General features: G+C 35.8%; 1 protein-coding gene across 2 annotated transcripts in view; it reads left to right on the forward strand.

Moving 5' to 3' along the window:
• Positions 1 to 770: 770 nt before the first annotated feature.
• LOC130240325 (C-terminal binding protein 1) overlaps positions 771 to 18,708 on the forward strand; it is a 61,526-nt gene continuing 43,588 nt past the window's right edge. Inside the window, exon 1 of one of the 2 annotated variants that reach the window (XM_056471795.1) lies at positions 771 to 834. In XM_056471795.1, coding sequence (XP_056327770.1) covers positions 828 to 834 — 7 coding nt within the window. In that variant the 5' untranslated portion in view covers positions 771 to 827. Of the gene's footprint in view, positions 835 to 17,507; positions 17,875 to 18,708 lie in introns of those variants that run through there. The other variant, XM_056471794.1, reaches the window with a different exon arrangement.

An 18,708-nucleotide genomic window follows, 5' to 3' on the forward strand; every position in this document is an offset into this window, starting at 1 on the left:
TTTTTTCTATAGGATTTTTAAAGCAGTTTTTGATAAAGTGTTAGAAGCAATGAACCAAACCAGAGGAATATATAAAAGGAACAGCTGGGAAATAACTACAATATCACCATGCTTTGCATTTGTGTCACAAATAAATTAAAAACAACAGAGAAATATAAACCTACAACTAATGTATCCATACAAACAATGCATTTAACATTTATTGAGTTTTGTGCTCACATTCCACTATTAAACAAAATTGCTTTGAAATTAAGTTTAATTATGTGTTCAACTTTTGATCTTATAGCAGGCCTGTCTTTAAAGCTTTATCAATTATTGTTTAAAATCAATTTCCTTATGAAGAAAATGAATGGAATTTTAACATAATGTTAATTTAGTCTTCTGTGTGTTTTTATTCATAAACTGTTGAATTTTGGTATGTGTGTGTTGAACTTTATTCATACAGTAACCTATGGAAATTTAGACGATTAAATTGATTTTTTATACTTAGTATATCATGGATTTTATTACTTGAGGCGATTCTTAATTGCAATAAATGCATTACTTTAACAATTTAGCTCGTTAACCATCCCCCTTCACCCTCCACCCTCACTTTCACCCCACATCGCGCTCACATTTCTTTTTCCTGCACGAGCACGCGAGTAAACCCTCCCCCACCCTCTGAGTCCGCTGGAGCAACGAACCTTAATATGATTGGCTCCCGTCCAAGCGCAGCTCGTCCTTATTGGCTACTACATCGGTCACACGGCCCTGATTGGCCACAATTTCATTGCACGTTTTACCCGATTCCCGGGGCACATCAGGGACTTTAGCCTTCAAAGCGGGTGATGCAAGGTTTGTGATTGTTTTGCTTTTCTCTTTGAGCTGGATGTGTGCTTGTCACAAAGGAAAAGAGGCCAACCCGCGCCGGTATAGCTCTGCTTTCATTAGCTCTTTTATTCCTGTCAGGGAGATGAAGGCGGCTGTGGTCTGCTTTTAAAGAGGCTGGCTCTCTTAGCTAACATACTTGCAATTTGAGGGCACTTAGTGTGGCACAATTCGGGTTACTTTGAGTAAGTGGGATCACAACTTGACGTTAATGAATCATTATTCCTTCAATGGCGGTATCAAGTGAGACACTGACTAAAGCTGGGATGAGTACATTTTTGGACATGGTAAATAGGCACAATAGTATCTGTAAAAGTTTAGGGTATTAATATGGTATTTTGTGAAAGGGATGTAGAATATGCGGGAAGGCAGCCATGCGTTAAATAAATTACGTGGATTGAATTAATGTACGTATAATCCTACAACTGATGCTTTCTAAATCTTTATTAACTTGAAAGGATTCAATATTATCTTAAAGTCAATATATCAAATCAAATTGGGCTCCCAGCGAGCAGAGATTTACATTCCTTAATGTAGCTGCTGCTTATTTGTTTGCATTATTTAAAAGCATACTAGTTAGCATACTAGTTACACCTTAGGTAGTTTCATTAAATTAATTACGACATCATTTAATAACTCCCCAGCAAGCATTTTATTTTGTTTTAAAAAGATGTCTAATAGATGCCTAATAGATGTCTAAACATAGTGGTCTTGGCTAAAACAAGGCTAAATTTGGGCTGTCAGTAAAAAATCTAATAGATGTCTAAGAATATGCCAAAATTAACGTAAGACCAGTCATCAAATAAACAGAAATAAATGACTACACATATAAAGTCTGTCTAATGTGTCTATTTGACGACTAGTCTAGTTTTGGGCTATTCTTCGGATCAGCCAAAAATGTATTTTGACAGATGTATTTTGCTTTCCATTTATTACAAAAACAATACTGCAAGATACTCTTGGTTTTAACGAACAAAGCCTAGAACCTGTAATTTTATTGAAAAAAAAAAAAAAAAAGAAATAATCAGCAGAATAAAAATAAATTGTAAATTATTCAGTGTGAAAAATTCACTGTTACTACTATTGTTGCTGATGTATAACTAAATGTATAAATGTAACATTTTAATTTGTACAAACCATGTTCATTTTTAGTCTCGTTTTCAATAAATGATTTAGTTATTCACTCATAAAACTTTGTGTGTCATTGCCAAGCGGCAACCTCCTGCTCTCTCTCGGGAAGCCAATACGGAAGTAACTGAAACTGCAATTCATCAAAATTCCGCTAGTCCTGGCTCCATAATAGAGCAAGTGGCAATTGAGCCCACTGTTAGAATGGCCAACTTTACAACAGAAAAAAAGGTGTTTACAGCCTGGTACAAAGAACGATTTTGGTTCATATAGCTATTATTACCCTCCATGACAACTGTGAGGGGGGTGAATTTTTTTATAACTCATCCGTTTCCTTTATTTTAGGTTATATTAAGTTTGCATAATTAAGGGCGTGGCCACTTGAGTGACAGCTAGGTCTCGCTGGTCGCCGTCACTTCACCTCAGCTGAATCCGGCAGATTAGCCACTGATCTCGGCGTATTCATCGTATTTTTGTGTTGTTTTATGTGGCTTTACACAGCCAGCTGCCTTTTGGACTTATTTCTTACAATTATCAGATGATATGGGATGCTGTGTGCACTTAATTGTGCTCACAAACCATTCATGTGGCCTCCGTTTCCCATGTGAGTAAAGTTATATACTTGTATACCATCTCTATAAATGTATTTGTTTTATTTAAGATCATTTATCATTAATATATTTCTTTAGACCCGTAAAGCACTCCAGAATGTGACAGATTGATTAGCTGTAGGCTCTAGAACAGTCATCTGAAGCGTTATCATACAGTGTTATGCTGGAGTTCATCAATAGTCCTGCATTTACTAACACACACTAGATTTGAAGTGTTTGGAAGTAATTTGCGTTTTCCTCCTGTAGAAAAACGTCATAAGAACACTGCTTAGTGGCTCAATGTATTACTACAGTGTTTTTAAAAGTCTAAACACTTTATTGATATAGTGTACAGCCAAGCACATGTGCTCAGAACACAAACGAGTCGCAGGTAATAGAGTTTAAGCGTTTCTCCCAAAGTAAAGTCTGTCTGCCAGGTCTAAGCAAACTGGCAGCAGGCGTCTGTAGCTCCGCCCACTCTCCGCCTCTTTGCCCTAGTTTGGTATCCCGCCGTGGGTGCGATGACGCGCGAACAAAATGGCGACGGTTGGCCGCGCCTACTTGTGGCTTCTTTTGCAGTGTTCAGAAACCTATGGGTGACGTCACGGATGCTCCGTCCATATATTTTACAGTCTATGGTCATTGCTAGATGTGTCATTTTTAAAGAATCATTCAGTGACATATTTTTGATGGCTGGTTGTCGCTACCTATTGGTTAAATAATGTAATTGGTGCCCACAACTTTCATTTTTGAGCATGATGGTGATTTTAATCTTTACCATAAACATAAGTGGTTTTATCTAAACTCTTATCTCAGTAATTCTGTGTTATTTGACTGTTTGTAACTTCATAACTGACTCAAAAGACTAAAGACTCGATCTCTTTCTTGAATTTAGTGTTTTTCAAACACAGATTTGAATGCAGTGATTTGAAGTATTAATAAACATTTGCAAATCACCATCAATTATAATTTATGTAGCGTGGGTGTTGAGATCCCGATCTTGTAATGATTAATCGTGCAGCTTACACTGAATGCATTAATGCAGGCTAAACAAGTAGCGACAGAAAACACCTTTAATAACCTAAAAAAATCACCACACGCCGAATAACCTACCACAACTTGTTCTATCATCAATAAATTTACAGGAAAGCCTAAATGCTTTCATACATGTGATTTAAATGATGCGAGAAGCGATCTCTCCGCGAATGTTACAAATTTAGGATTAATCTACCAGTAAAAAATGTATTGATCCGCAGGTCACGTGTGTTCCGAACTCTGAGCTGTGATCCAAATGAATCACGGATCAACGGTGATTAATTACAGCCCTAATAGAATGCCAATTTTCCTTCACTGTTTTAGGACATTTTTTTAGGATTACTGATATTTTAATTCTGAATAATTTTAGTTAAAATTATATGCAAGGGTAAGAGAAGTGTAATTTAGCGGTTTTTTATTATTCACTCCAGTATTAATCAGTCCTGGAGTGTCTGGTGTGACATGATGAGTTTATAAAAAATGACAAATATTTTTGTTGTCTCAACCCATATATGTCAATGGAAATGCATCAATAAAATCTATAAGATATAGTTTTAAAGTAAAATAGTTTTTAACAATAGATTTAAAAGAAAATTAGCATGTAGCACCATAGGACAGGGTGACATCTAGAAGTGTTATAAATAATTTAAATGATATAAATAATTTTAGCAACAAACATTGGACAGGTGACGTTCCACAAAGGATGAAATATCACGCTTCCTTCACTTGGTGGGCTAATTTGATTGTTTGTCATCGTTTCTAATTTGATTTGATCTATGTGTTTTATTTTGCTGAGTCCTTGTGATGTGTGCAGTCTTCTTTGGACATATTTTAGTGTGTATTTGCAGATGAGTGCAGAACATCCAGTGCTTTCATAGCATCCTATAGAATTTTGTCTGTTGTCGAGAACATGGTTGACTGGAATCACAGCACGAGCTGCGCCAAGACTTGGAGACAGAAAATAATCTCAATCGAATCACTGCCTGTTCTCTGGCATTCACCATGTAGATATTCCTTAGATACAATCTGTTAATGGACTTTGATCTAATGATGGACTGTTAGGTCTCAGTGGGTGTTTTAATGAAATTTTCTTGCTTCACTCCCAGTTTGCAGCCAAGTTTAATAGGATGCCTTCAGTCACAGTGAATTTATTTAGGGAAATGTTATCCATGCACCCTCTTGCCTTGAAGATAGGCGATGTGAGGGAGTTTACCCATTCGCCACGCTGCAGTGTGTGATGTGTGTGTGTGTGTGTGTGTGCTGGCAGGGAGGCGGCAGTAACAGTGTGTGTCTGAGGCAGGGTAATCTTTCTCTGGGGCATCTTTCTTATGCTGTTTGTCTCTCCCCACTTCTATTTTTCCCTCTTTCATTGTCTTTTTCAATGGGCTTTTTGAGGTTTTCAGCGGATCCAGTTGCAATATTCCTCATTCATCATAGATTGTGTCCTCTGACAGGTTCTTTTCCCAGCTGTCCTCTTACCGTGGCTCAGAATTGATTTGACTGTGGTGGATGTGCGGTTTGGTGTGAGATGGTTTTCACCTTGTTATGCCCTTGTGCTGTTTTATAAGCAGGGAATATGGCCAGTTGGGTTTAATCAAAATATTTTTTATTGAAAAAATGTTTAATAAATATTTATTAATAAAAATATGCTTCCTTTTACATTACAAACACTTAATGTATTGCTTTATAGTATATACATTGTATATTATATGCATTTATTGTATGTGCGATATATATTGCAATATGAATATAGAAATAAATCCTAATTTTATATTGATTGGAATGATTGGTAGGGGAGTACATCTGCATAAAATAAACAAAATTATACAAAATAAAACAAATTAAAGCATAGGTGAAAACAACAGAACAAAGATAAAAATGAAACAATAAACAACACTTTATGTTATATATATTATATATATATATATATATATATATATATATATATATATATATATATATATATATATATATATATATATATATATATATATATATATTATAAATAATTATTTTTAGGGGTTTTCACCTTTATTGTATAGGACAGTAGAGAGTATTGACAGGAAAGCAGAGAGAGGGGAAGGATCAGCATAGGACCACGAGGCAGGAATCAAACTCAGGTCACCGTGAGCACCGGAGTGCATGTGTCGACGCACTAACCACTAAACCACTGGCGCCGACACAACACTTTATGTTTTTTGGTTGAGTCGAACAGTGCTGAAGTATAGAAATTCAATATGTAAAATGTTAAATAACACTGCAAATTTGATAATTTCTTGTGCCCAAATGGTTTTAATTTATTTGAAATCTTACAGTCACATGTCTTAAAAAACACATTCAAATAAAAGTCTGTCATATTATTAGATTAAAGTTATACTTTGTATGTTCTGAATTGTGTTTTCTGGTTAATGGACTCTTTTCACAAGGGTTTAACGGTCATCATAACCTTAAATCCTTGAAAGTATGATATAACAGTGGAGCATTAATTAATTGCACATTTTCAATGGAGCGATCATTTTAAGGTAGCCTGCTATTTTGATTCAACGGAAGAAAAAAACATATGATGGAAAAAAACAGGCTTTGCTGGTTCTTAAAAAGGAATCAGTCAGTGTTTTCGTTTTGTAATCTTTCGTAAAACATGCAGGATTATTTTAGTTTATTCTTTTTTTTCGATGCTGCTGGTGCATGAAGATGTAGTTATGTTCTGTTGTTAATAAGTTCTCATGTTGAAATGAATCCGTATTTGAAAATACAATATTTAATGTGTCAAACACAAAATAGACAAAAAATTATAATAATTAAATATTAATCTGACCAGTTAACGGTTAATATTTGGTTAATGAGCGCCGGTTGTTGCTTGGCAAAATTAACCGAAATGAGCATCCTTAGTCCAAAGTTACTTTTTAGCGATGAAAGCAAGTTAAGTTATGAAGCATTGTGTCTGTGAAGTTACTGAAATATGGAGGTGAAGTGTCATAGTTTGGGGCTAATTTCGGCAGCAGAAGTTGAGCCTCTAATTAACCGATAAGTGGTAGAGTGAAGAAAAATGTTCTCAATTAGAATTTCCTTTGGCAACTAAAAAAAATTTATTCTAACAAGTGTACAGCAATTACATCTGTCTGTGTTACCTCTTGGTTTTGTTTATCTTTTGTTGGGGAATTACAAACTATTGGTTGGTGTGAATGACCAATTTTATGGCATATTCATCTTATTCTCCGCGTACGAGCAGGCGCAGCCATTTGAATCTTTTTGGCTCGAAACATCCTGTCTCATTCACATCCATTCATTTTTAGAGGTTAAAAACAGCTCGTAATGCTGCTTTATGTTGCAAAATGATCTTTTCTTATTCTACTTTTTATGTATAGTCATGCAAACACTTGTTTGTAGACCGAGTAGTTTGACCGTTTTCTGCCGTTTATTATTTCTAGTGATTTCTCCCATAGGCAACTGAATCGGAAGTCCTAAAACAATCACAAAAATGAGCGCACTTCCGCATTGTAGAATAAGGTCAATAGCGGCAAAAGTTTCTTTTCAAATCCTTCGCATTTTAAGAGTTTACTAGGATTTTGCATTCGGAATATTGACTTGCTCTTTATGAGGATTAGATCAAGATATTTGCCTTCATTCACATTACCAATCTTTTTAAGAGCAAGTACAACAAGTTTGTTTGCTGTCACAGTTATTCTTACAGATTTGAGGGTGTGTTATAACTCGTTAGATAGCATTTTAAGCTGTCTAGTGTCTGGAATGTTATATTCTCTAAAAAAGCTAGTTTCTTTAGGTTTAATGGTTGCGTGAATGCAAGTTAAACCTGACATTTCCTCAACAAATGATGGATTTTCCATAAATCTTTCTACTGGATCAATGCGTGAGCTGTCGTTTTGTGGCACAGGCGTGATTAGCCAGCTTGTTCAATGTGGCCGCAGCGCTCGGATCACATACGTGACGCATACTTTGTGCTTCACTTGCCAAAACCAATGGTCCCCTGAGGTCCTGACCAGCGCTAATGAATTCACAAAGAATGGAGCTCTTCTGCTTGAGTGCCAATTCGTCTGACTTCTCCACCGGAGCGCACACTCGCAAGATACAGTATGTCTGTGTTCCCAGACTGACTTGTTATTCATGTACTGTAGTAGAGGCCTAGCAAATAGCAGAAATGTAGTACAGTACATGTGGCATGACATACAGTAAGTAGCCTTTAGCTTTTAGATGTAGTGTGTTGACTAGGGCTGTGCACTATGACCATATGGACAGTATAAAACATTGTTTTATATTCTGCTCTATTGTGTATTTTTGTGTCATAAAATATATTGTTTTTACGATAATACACTGTAAAAATGCTGGGTTCCACACAAACGATTCGTGTTGCAGCAACATGAAGTAATCAAGTTAGCTTATTTGTTTTTACAAATTTGATTGGTTTCAACATAAAACAATTAAAGAGCACCTATGATAAAAATCAACTTTTCTAAGCTGTTCAGACAGCACTGTGTGTAGGTATAGTGTGTCCACTGTCATATTGGAGTGATATAAACCCAATAAGTCTCTTTTAAAAATTTCTTGACGTTAAAATAGGACCCAAATCCCAGTGATTTTAAGGCCCACCACAACATGATGTAGGAGTGCGATTTTTCCCCAGCCACCGAATTGATAGACATGTGCCACGTTTCTATAATAACATGAATACACATGTCCACAGAACATTTTCTTTGCAATTAAACTGGGATTAAACTATTCGATTCAACTCTCTGTGATGTTTATAAGTTTAAAACGTTTTTAAAACAGAGCATGTTTGTAACAAATACATTAAAATCGCTATGTAATTCTTAACCGTTATAACCACCATGGCCAAATGGTGTCAGTAAACGCTAATTTGTGTGTGTGTACCGTAAACAATATTTGTGTGAGACTTATCATTTCAGAAAGGCTTGAATAAACTCCACCACATATACATCAAATAAACTTACTTGGTATTTTTGACTTATGAGCTGTATTTCAGCCTCATCCAAGTCTGTCTCTGTCATTGTGCTGTTTATCTGAAGTAACACACGATGAGGAGCAGACACGCATTTGGGAACGGTGGATGGGGAGAAGCAGCTTATTTGCATTTAAAGCCACAGGCTACAAAAACAGCTACACCGTACTCAGACACCAAAATGTGCAGATTCTGGAGGCTATAATAAACTATCTGATGGGTATTTTGAGCTGAAACTTTACAGACACATTCTGGAGATACCAAAGGCTCATCTTACATCTTGTGGTAAAATAGGTGCCCTTTAAGTTGTCTCCAAAAACATTGAATTGTGTTATTTTAGTTCATTTTAAATAAGTAGTTTGAATGAAGAGCAAATGTCATTTTTTAAGTGTACTTTTTCATGATTTATATGTGCAAAATATTGAAAGAGGGCGTCATGGTGGCGCAGTGGGTAGCACAATCGCCTCACAGCAAGAAGGTCGCTGATTCGAGCCTCGGGTGGGTCAGTTGGTATGCTGTGTGGATTTTGCATGTTCTCCTTGTGTTTGTGTGGGTTTCCTCTGGGTGCTCCGGTTTCCCCCACAAGTCCAAAGACGTGGTATAGGTGAATTGGGTAAGCTAAGTTTTCTGTAGTGTATGTGTGTGAATAAGTGTGTATGGATGTTTCCCAGTGATGGATCGCAGCTGGAAGGGCATCCGCTGCATAAAACATGTGCTGGATAAGTTGGTGGTTCATTCCGCTGTGGTGACCTCAGATTGATAAAGGGACTAAGCCAAAAAGAAAATGAATGAATGAAATATTACAAGCAGCATTATGGTGATGCAGACGGAAATGTGAGGAACAGCAACGAAGTTGCAATCTTGAAAGTACAGTGTTTATATTTAGCATTTTAGTTAGTTATATTTTATATTTTTTATACCTGTAAGCATTAGATTTTAAAAAGTGTTTTATATTTTATTAATATTTTTGCTATATTTCAACAGTTTTAATTAAAAATTTGCCCTGAAGATCTAAATAAAATGAGAAATATGATCACGGATGAGTAAATTTCTGAATATATATACACTGAAAAAAAAGGGTTTATTGCAAATTGTTGCAAGCAATTTATATAAGCAGAATTGAAACAAATTAAGTTAAATTAAGTAAAATTCAGCCCATATAAATTGTTTGCAACCACTTAAGTTAAAAAAAAAAGATTTAATCCAATGAATCATTTTATTTTAGTGTACTTTAAAATGTAAAATATATAAATAAATATTTAAAAATATTCCTTGTTTGGTTAATGAATATAAACTATTAATTGATTGAATTTACAGAAATGGTTCTAAATCATATTATATATATATATATATATATATATATATATATATATATATATATATATATATATATATATATATAAGATGACTTCTTGTATCGTGGTATTAGATTTTTTGTCATATTGACCGTTCCTTTTGTTAACTATCAAATACTCTATCAAATCATTCATTCATTCATTCATTTTCTTTTCGGCTTAGTCCCTTTATTAATCTGGGGTCGCCACAGCAGAATGAACCGCCAACTCATCCAGCACATGTTTTACGCAGCGGATGCCCTTCCAGTCGCAACCCATCTCTGGGAAACATCCATACACACTCACTCACTCACACTCATACACTATGGACAATTTAGCCTTCCCAATTCACCTGTACCACAAGGCTTTGGACTGTGGGGGAAACCGGAGCACCCGGACGAAACCTCCGCGAAGGCAGGGAGAACATGCAAACTCCACACAGAAACGCCTACTGACCCAGCCGAGGCTCAAACCAGCAACCTTCTTGCTGTGATGCGACAGCACTACCTACTGCGCCACTGCCTCGCCCTATCAAATCATATACACATCAAATTCATCAGAGTTCAATTCTCAGTGTTAAAGCATTTCAGATTAAAGTGTTGACATTTTAGAGTTAGATGTTGATAAATGAATCTAATTAGAGTTAGAAGCTGATTTGATCCAGTACAATCTATAGATTTTTGTATTAATGCTTATTGAACAGTGAACTTATCACATGAATCAGTTATTAAATGAACTGGACTCGCTTAACAAACATAAAAATACATTTGATTTGCAGCAAATGTGATTATTACGGAAAATGATTTGACAAACTCTTTAGAGGAACGCATTGCAGTGGAAGTCTTTGGGGCAAGGCATTGATCTGGGATTGACATTCAAATAAATCCTGTTTGAAACGAATGTATAGTCACTCCCTAGGGATAGATTATATAGCGGTATACTTCAATAACCAGTAGGGATTTAACGGTGTTTATTCTGTGCTTTATGAGAGGTGTAATTAATACATTCCCAAGTGGAGTGGAAAACTATAATCTACTTAGCGAAAGCAGGTGGCTGTTTTGAATAGTGGCAGTTTATTTATTTTTAATGAGAGCTGTGTAGTTTTTAGGAGTTGAGTCTCACACATAATCATGTAATGGTTGTTTACGCTGAACTACTCTCCAACATGTGTTAAAAAAAAACAGATGCGCGGTTCAGAATAAAAGATCAAGGAACTTTTTTGAGTAAAAAACAGACTTTTAATTAGGGCTGCACGATATTGGGAAAAAATGGACATTGCGATATTTTGTTTTTCTGCGATATACATTGCAATATGAATATAATTTCACAAAAGATGACCTAAATAACTAAATAAAATAAGAATTCACATCTGCAAAAAACACAATTGAACAATACAATAGAGTGGAGAGAATTTGTTAAAATTTTTTTGTGTTTTATGGTTTTTCTGTGGAGTCTAAGAACAAAAATTCAACATAAATTCAATTCAATTCACCTTTATTTGTATAGTGCTTTTACAATGTAGATTGTGTCAAAGCAGCTTCACATAAAAGGTCATAGTAAATTGAAAATTAATTAGTAAATAGTAAATTAATCAAACAACATTGTATAAATAATTAAATACAATTTCATTTTTGTTAAATCTCTAAACTTTAAAACAAAAATTTCTTGGTTTATATTCGCTTGATCTTTGTCACTGTTCCTTAAAACACAAATGAAAATCTTTCTCTCTATTAAGGTTCCAATTTGCGATGACTCCACAAATCATGTTCTGAAATGTGATTCCTGGTCATTGTAAGCACAACTCAACATTGCAGATCCTGCGATGTGACTATTGCATATTCGCACATTGGGATATGGATGCTAAAACGAAATATTGTGCAGCCCTACGTTTAATACACTATTATAGTTAATCAACACAACAGGGAAAGATGTTAAGCTAATTAGAAACAGAAACAGCAGGCAATGAATTAATTAAGGCAGACGAAACAGGGAACACGCCGATACTGAAAGTATGTTTTTTGTATTTTAGATATGAGTATAATTTTGGAGGGGTTGAAAACACAATCTATGGCTGCTCGATTATGGGGAAAATCATAATCCCGATTATTTTGGTCATAATTGTAATCACGATTATTCAAAACGATTACTAGTTGAAGTCAAAATTATTCGCCCTCCTGTGAATTTGTTTTTTAATATAAATATTTCCCAAATGATGTTTAACAGAGGAATTTTTCACAGTATTTCCAGTATAATATTTTTTCTTCTGGAGAAAGGCTTATTTGTTTTATTTCGGCTTTATTTCTATCACTTTAAGCTGAATACTACTATCTTCTAAAATATATAGTAAAATATTATGTGCCGTCATCATAGCAAAGATAAAAGAAAATCAGTTATTAGAAATGAGTTATTAAATCTGTTGGGGGAATTGGGGCTAATAATTCAGGAGGGTTAATAATTCTGACTTTAACTGTATATATGCACAGTTTTTTTCCTCCCTGTAAATAAGGAAAGGGAAATAAATACAATAGAATAAAAATATGAAACAAACATGTGCTTTAAGCATCTTCACTGTAAGAAAAAACTTCAGCTACAAAAGTCTTTCAGTCAAGAGCAGAGAGGGATTTTCTCCATTTGTTGTTTGATTAATGATAAAAACAGGTGGCAGCAGGATTATTGCGCTCTGTCACTTTAAGAATAGTGCGACTCTGATATGGTTTTACTTTCACATGTCTTTTGATTCTCAACTTGTTTGTTTATTACATAAATCAGGGTTAATATGAATAATCACTAAACACCGCGCTCTGACCCAAATGTGCATGCATTTGACCATTTAAGCGCTCGCATTAAGATGGCGTTAGATTTGTGTGCTCTGTTCGTCTCCGAGGCTAAGCGCACACACACAACAGCCTGCTCTCTTTCGCACTTTTAAAAAAACATGAATGATGCGCATCCCGTGATGCAAATGTTACATTACAGCACATTTCATGGGGAACTGAGCCTTGCAGAGCAACAGATGTGTGCAACTGGAAAGGGGGCGGTATATGATGCAATAATCGTTTATCTCGATTAATGATTTTTCATAATCGTTAGAAGCCAAAATCGAAATTGACGCATAGTCTACATTATTGTTTATTTATTTTTGTAAGGGGAATGAGCTTAATGAACGTATCAAACATTCGCTGCTGCTGCACATCCCGATGTTCATGTTATGGTTGTTTATTTTGCGTAAATGCAAGTAAAGACATGGATTATTGCAAAACAAGACTGAGATTTATTTGCAGCGATTACATGGCAGGGTACGTTATTTATATTCTCCTGGGTTTTGTATAAGTGTGGTGGTATTTGTATCTGATGTTCGTATAAAACATTATCATATTTCTACACATAGTAAGGCCTGTAATCTTAATTTGTGCTGTCAAATGAATTATCGCGTTCAAAAAAGGTTGTACACCTTTTGTATTGAAAAGATGTGCATTACATGCTGCCTTCCGTTTTTCAGCCAATTTCTTGAACTTTCCTCTCTTTATGAGCAAAAATGAGAAAGCCCATGAAAGCTGTTGGGCATTTTTCATTTTGGCCGATTTAAACAATTAAAAACGACATGAAACAGAATTATATTGATGTTCTGTTAGCGATTACTATGTAGAAAAATTCCATCTGAATTTCGCGCATCATCAATGACGTCATGTGAAAACAACCTATTACCAGTATTTAATTCAACAAATTGTATTAAAGTTCTTTTGAAGTTCGTTAATTTTTGAAAACTACATTTTTAACAAATATTAAGTCCAAGTGAAATATTAAGCACAGTTTTGCTATGGATTTCAAAGGTGCTTCATTTAAAATGAATTGGTGCTTTAAAAAGTCTTTGAATCTGCTCTTCATGAAAGTGTGGGAATGCTGTTTAATATTAGATTTGATATTAAACAATTGTTTTTGAAAACTAGTGAAAATGCTTTAAATGTTTATGACAAGTTTGAATAATTTTATTGGTTTGTTTTTGCAATCTGAGGTGTGTAATCATTAGCATGTCAATATAGTATCAACAGATCTTTAACACCATTTGACAAATTCTGAGACCATTTGCACAGAATTGAATTATAGGTTTTGTATGCTGTGTCTACTGATCACTTTGATGTGGGTTGTGAGTTTAAATGAATCAGAAGACACTTAACAGTTTCAGTTGAAAGCAAATGACTCATTCTGATAAAGGCTAAAATGACTTTGGAAAGCGTGAGAAAAAAGACAAAAAAACCTTTAAAGAACATTGGTAAACTGAAGATTTTTTTTCACGTTTGCGCAGATTTTTTTGTAGTATATAAGGTTTCATTTGTATTAGTTAAAGTGATACTTGAGCCATACCTGCCAACACTCCAGTTTTTCCCGGGAGTCTCCTGTATTTTAGACCCATCTCCCACCCGCCTCCCGTATTGTTCTGTCTCCCGGAAAACTCCCAGAATCCAACTCCCAACTACCCCCCCCCCCCCCCACCCCCGTCCCTGCCGCTCCTCAGCTTTTTGGTTCAGTCCCCATGCGCACCAACGCGCAACCATCTTCATACCTGCTCCCAAGTTTGCCCACACCTTATCCCCCGCTCTTCAGTTCGCGTGCACCCCCTCCTCTTCACTTCACGCGCACCCCCGGATAAAATCTCTCGGATTTTAAGATCCGAATGTTGGCAGGTATGACTTGAGCCAAAGCTTGTTGCATACGAGTTTATTTGTTCTTTTATAGAACAAAGAAAAATATATATTTTGAAGAATGTTGGAAACCTGTAACCTCTGACTTTTCATGGTATGAAAAACAAATACTATGGAAGTAAATGGTTACAGGTTTCCAACATTTTTCAATATATCTCTTTTTTGTGTTCAACAACAAAAAACTCAAACTGGTATGCAACAAGTAAACTGTGTACATTTTTATTTTTGGGTTAACTATTAACACCTGTCAACCCACCAAATGAGGGTTTATTTCAGCTGTGGCAGGTTAGATAGACACACCCACTAGCCACTTTAGCTGGTCGAAAATAGAAAGGGTGGCCCAGTATGTGTGCAAATGTGATCTTAGAATCGAAAAGCAGCACGACTGACAAAAAAAGAATTGTGTCCGCGCAAGCAAAATAAAGCAGGCGAAAACCAAAAAAGAGGTTGATCACTCCTACGCATAGTGATGTGATGCCCATGACTGTTAAATAGGATGCACGCTCCTGTTTACGTGTACAAAGCAACGTACCTAGAGGAAACACAACTGGTGCAATCTCCCACTGTCCTGCTGCTTTCAAGAGCTCAAGATTTAAATTATATATATGCACACTAGGGTTGGGCGATGTCGACTAATTTGGCACCGTACGATATCTAATGTGAAACATGGCATCGTCATGGTAGGCAGCGATAAATTAATAATTTATGAATTATTAATTAATTCATAACGAATTTATTTGTAGCCTACTGTTTCAACTACCTGAGCCGCATGGTCTTTGTTTTACACACAAATTACCACCTGTCAATCACTTTTTCTGCATGAATAGGCAGAGTGATCTGTTTCATTATAATGGCGTAGACAAACTTGGTTAGTAAAAAAGTTGCACAACCAAAAGGAACCAGCCAACAGTATCTGAGGTTTTCCCTAAAATTACTAAGTACAAGCGCGAAAGCAAAAGATTGAAGCAGTGTTCTGACGCTGTGATACGTTACCTGATAGATTCAAAAGGCCGTAGAGTTGTTAGATAGAGACAAGATTAATTAAATATCACTTTTAACAACTAAAGTGTGACACGATCTAGCAGTACATCCTTGATAAACTGTCCGATGTGCACTGCTCTCTGGGGTTTTATAGTGTGGAAGGATGGCTTTTCAGAAATGCTAGATGAAACACCAGTGTGGATGTGGATTTTTTTGTTCTAAAATGCCAAACGGGGTCGGGTGTATTTTTCGCGAGCAGGTTGCTGCTGCGACTGGGGCGTGGCGGAGGATTGCGATGCCGGCTCAGCATCATGATGTTTATCGTCCATCGTCTATCGAACCAACCCTAATGTACACTACAGGTCAAAAGTTTGGGGTCGTGTTTTTTTTTTTTTTTTTTTTTTAAAGAAAATGATTCTGTTCGTCAAGGTGGCATTTATTAAATGGAAAAAACTGTTAAATTGTCAAATACTTATTTATTAAATATTAAGAATTAAATATATTAAATGACTTATTGTATGTATTTTCAAATAAAATTATTACTCCAGTCATTATTGCTTTTAGTACTATTACCATTAATAATAATATATTAATAATAACAATAATAATAATTAATATTAGAGTGATTTCTGAAGGATCATGTGACTCTGAAGACTGGAGTAATGAAGCTGAAAATTCATTTAAATCACTGGAATAAATGATTAAATTAAATTATAAACTACTTTTGAATGGTTATGTTATAGTGCAATAACATTTGACAATTTTACAATGTGTACTGTATTTGTGATAAAATAAATGCAGCCTTGGTGAGCAGTAGAAGCTTATTTTAAAACATTTAAAAATTATACTATATACTTTTGACCGGTAGTGTATTTTTATATACTTTTATAAGCAGCAGCGGTTGCTGCTTTCACTTTGACACGTTATTTAAAATTTGTGGCTAAGAAATAATTATTTATTTCTTTTTAGTATGGGCAGAGATACATTTAGTAAATCCTTAATATTGAGCTCTGAAAAGTCAAGTGAAATAAAAACTAATTGCAATGCGACACTATTTAGCCACAACCCATTTGCTTTTGCTCATTAAGCAAGGTCAAACACAACACACAAAAAAGTGAAATGAATGAAGAGACATGTGGACATAACATCTAAATCAAGCAATTTTAGCACACCAAAGTCAAATTTATGCATAGAAAATATTTTTTCCTAACAACAAAATTGTGGCTAGTGAAAATGGTGAGTGGCTAGTAATGTTAGAAATCTACTAGCCACAGTGGATGGTGATCAAAAAAGTAAGTGTAAAGCCCTGATCATAGTTAAAATTAGCAATTACTAATACTACAATCCAGAGTTATTTTTGTCGTCTTTTTAGTTTACATTAGCTAATGCATTATCGATTAACAAATGAAACACTAATGTACAGTTACCAACATTTAAAAATGAAAATAGAGACACATGCTTTGTCTAGCCTGAAGCTGTTTAAAATGCAAGAGTGTGTCTTGTGTGAGCGGCACCTAACTCCGCTTATTTCGTTTTGCAGACATCTCTGAGCTGCTTATCAGGAATGTGGGATTTAGTAATTGGTTTTCTGAGGACTTAATAACCTACGACCATCACTGTCAGAGGCGTTTGATGAACTCTCACTCTAACTATTTATCTACTAAAAAAACAAACTCCTGTTTTTTAATGTGACACACATTTTATTTATATGTTTAACATTAAAAAAAAGATTATAATTTGATTTAACAATAGGCAACACACAGCCAAACTTCCTTTCCCTCATCTTGTTTCGCTTTCGCAATTTTCTATTTATCTTTTTTCTTTTTGCCCCCTCTCAGGAAACAAAAGATCAATTTTGCAAGAGCACAGGCTCCACCCCATTCCTCTTCAGTGTTTCTTGTAGCCACCTCGCACTGGCTTTCTCTCTCTCTCTTGTGCTCTCTCTCGCTCTCCCACTCCCATAAATGCAGTGACACTTGCATTCTGAGTGTGCATGCGTGTTTGTCCGAGTGAGAGAGTCGAAATAGAAAGTGAGGGAGCTGGGGGGGAGAGAGAGGGAGTTAGAGAGAAAGAGAAACACAAGGAGGGGTGGCAGCGTGCGTGCTGAAGCTAGCTACTCACAGAAAAGAAGGAATAAGAAAATTGAAGTAGCCGCCATATGCTGAGGATTTTGGTGAATGCCTTGCTGAGGAGACACGCTCGTTTTTCCGGCGGATCCTAAGAGATGGGAAGCTCACACTTGCTGAACAAAGGCTTGCCTTTAGGTAAACGTTTACCTTTCCTTCTGCATGGGGGCCACACGTCAGAAGTGTTGTACGGATACGTGAGGCAATATTCGAGTTGGTTCGGCTGTCGTACAGTATTCTGGCTTCCCCTCCCCCTCTTCCTTTCCTCCTCCCCTCCTCTGTGCTCCGCTTTTCCCTCTTTCCTATTATCTTTCATCTCAACCATTCATCCACGTACAATCGCTCGCATTCTGCTTTCTTCATCCCAGAGACAGGGCTGATGGCTCGCTTTATTAGCTGCATGAATCTTTCCAAGCTTGAAAGATAAAAGAACCACACACACTATCCCCTCTGGAAAATTTGAGGGGTTGGCAAGGACATGACTCCCTCTCTCTCTCTCTCTCTCTCTCTCTCTCCTATGGCCCTCCCGTACATTGTGCAGTGGAAATGTGGCTTCCAGTTCCGGCCTTGACTTACTTCCTAATTTTGCTCTCTTCGAAGGAAATTCTTATGCTAGAAAAGTCCAAAAACAGGAATACTTAGCATAGTGTTTACATGGAAATAGTTACGACATTCTAGGAAACAGATTTATTACAAAATTTTAGATAATTGTCGTTATAATCATTAATCGTTTAATCTTAGACAAATCTGAATGTGGTTGGATCTTCTGATCTGACGATAAAATATTTTCGTTCATATTTCGTAGATTTTCAGGAGGCTGCCAATTGAAAGTTACAGACAAACGTTATTCACGATATACTCAAGTGACTCCTCTATTTAATTGTTTAATCTTAGACAAATTTGATTGTCGTTGGATCTGACGAGAAAATATTTTCGTTCATATTTCGTAGATTTTCAGGAGGCTGCCAATTG

Source organism: Danio aesculapii, chromosome 14 (assembly GCF_903798145.1).
Source record: "Danio aesculapii chromosome 14, fDanAes4.1, whole genome shotgun sequence".
NCBI classification, from domain to species: domain Eukaryota; kingdom Metazoa; phylum Chordata; class Actinopteri; order Cypriniformes; family Danionidae; genus Danio; species Danio aesculapii.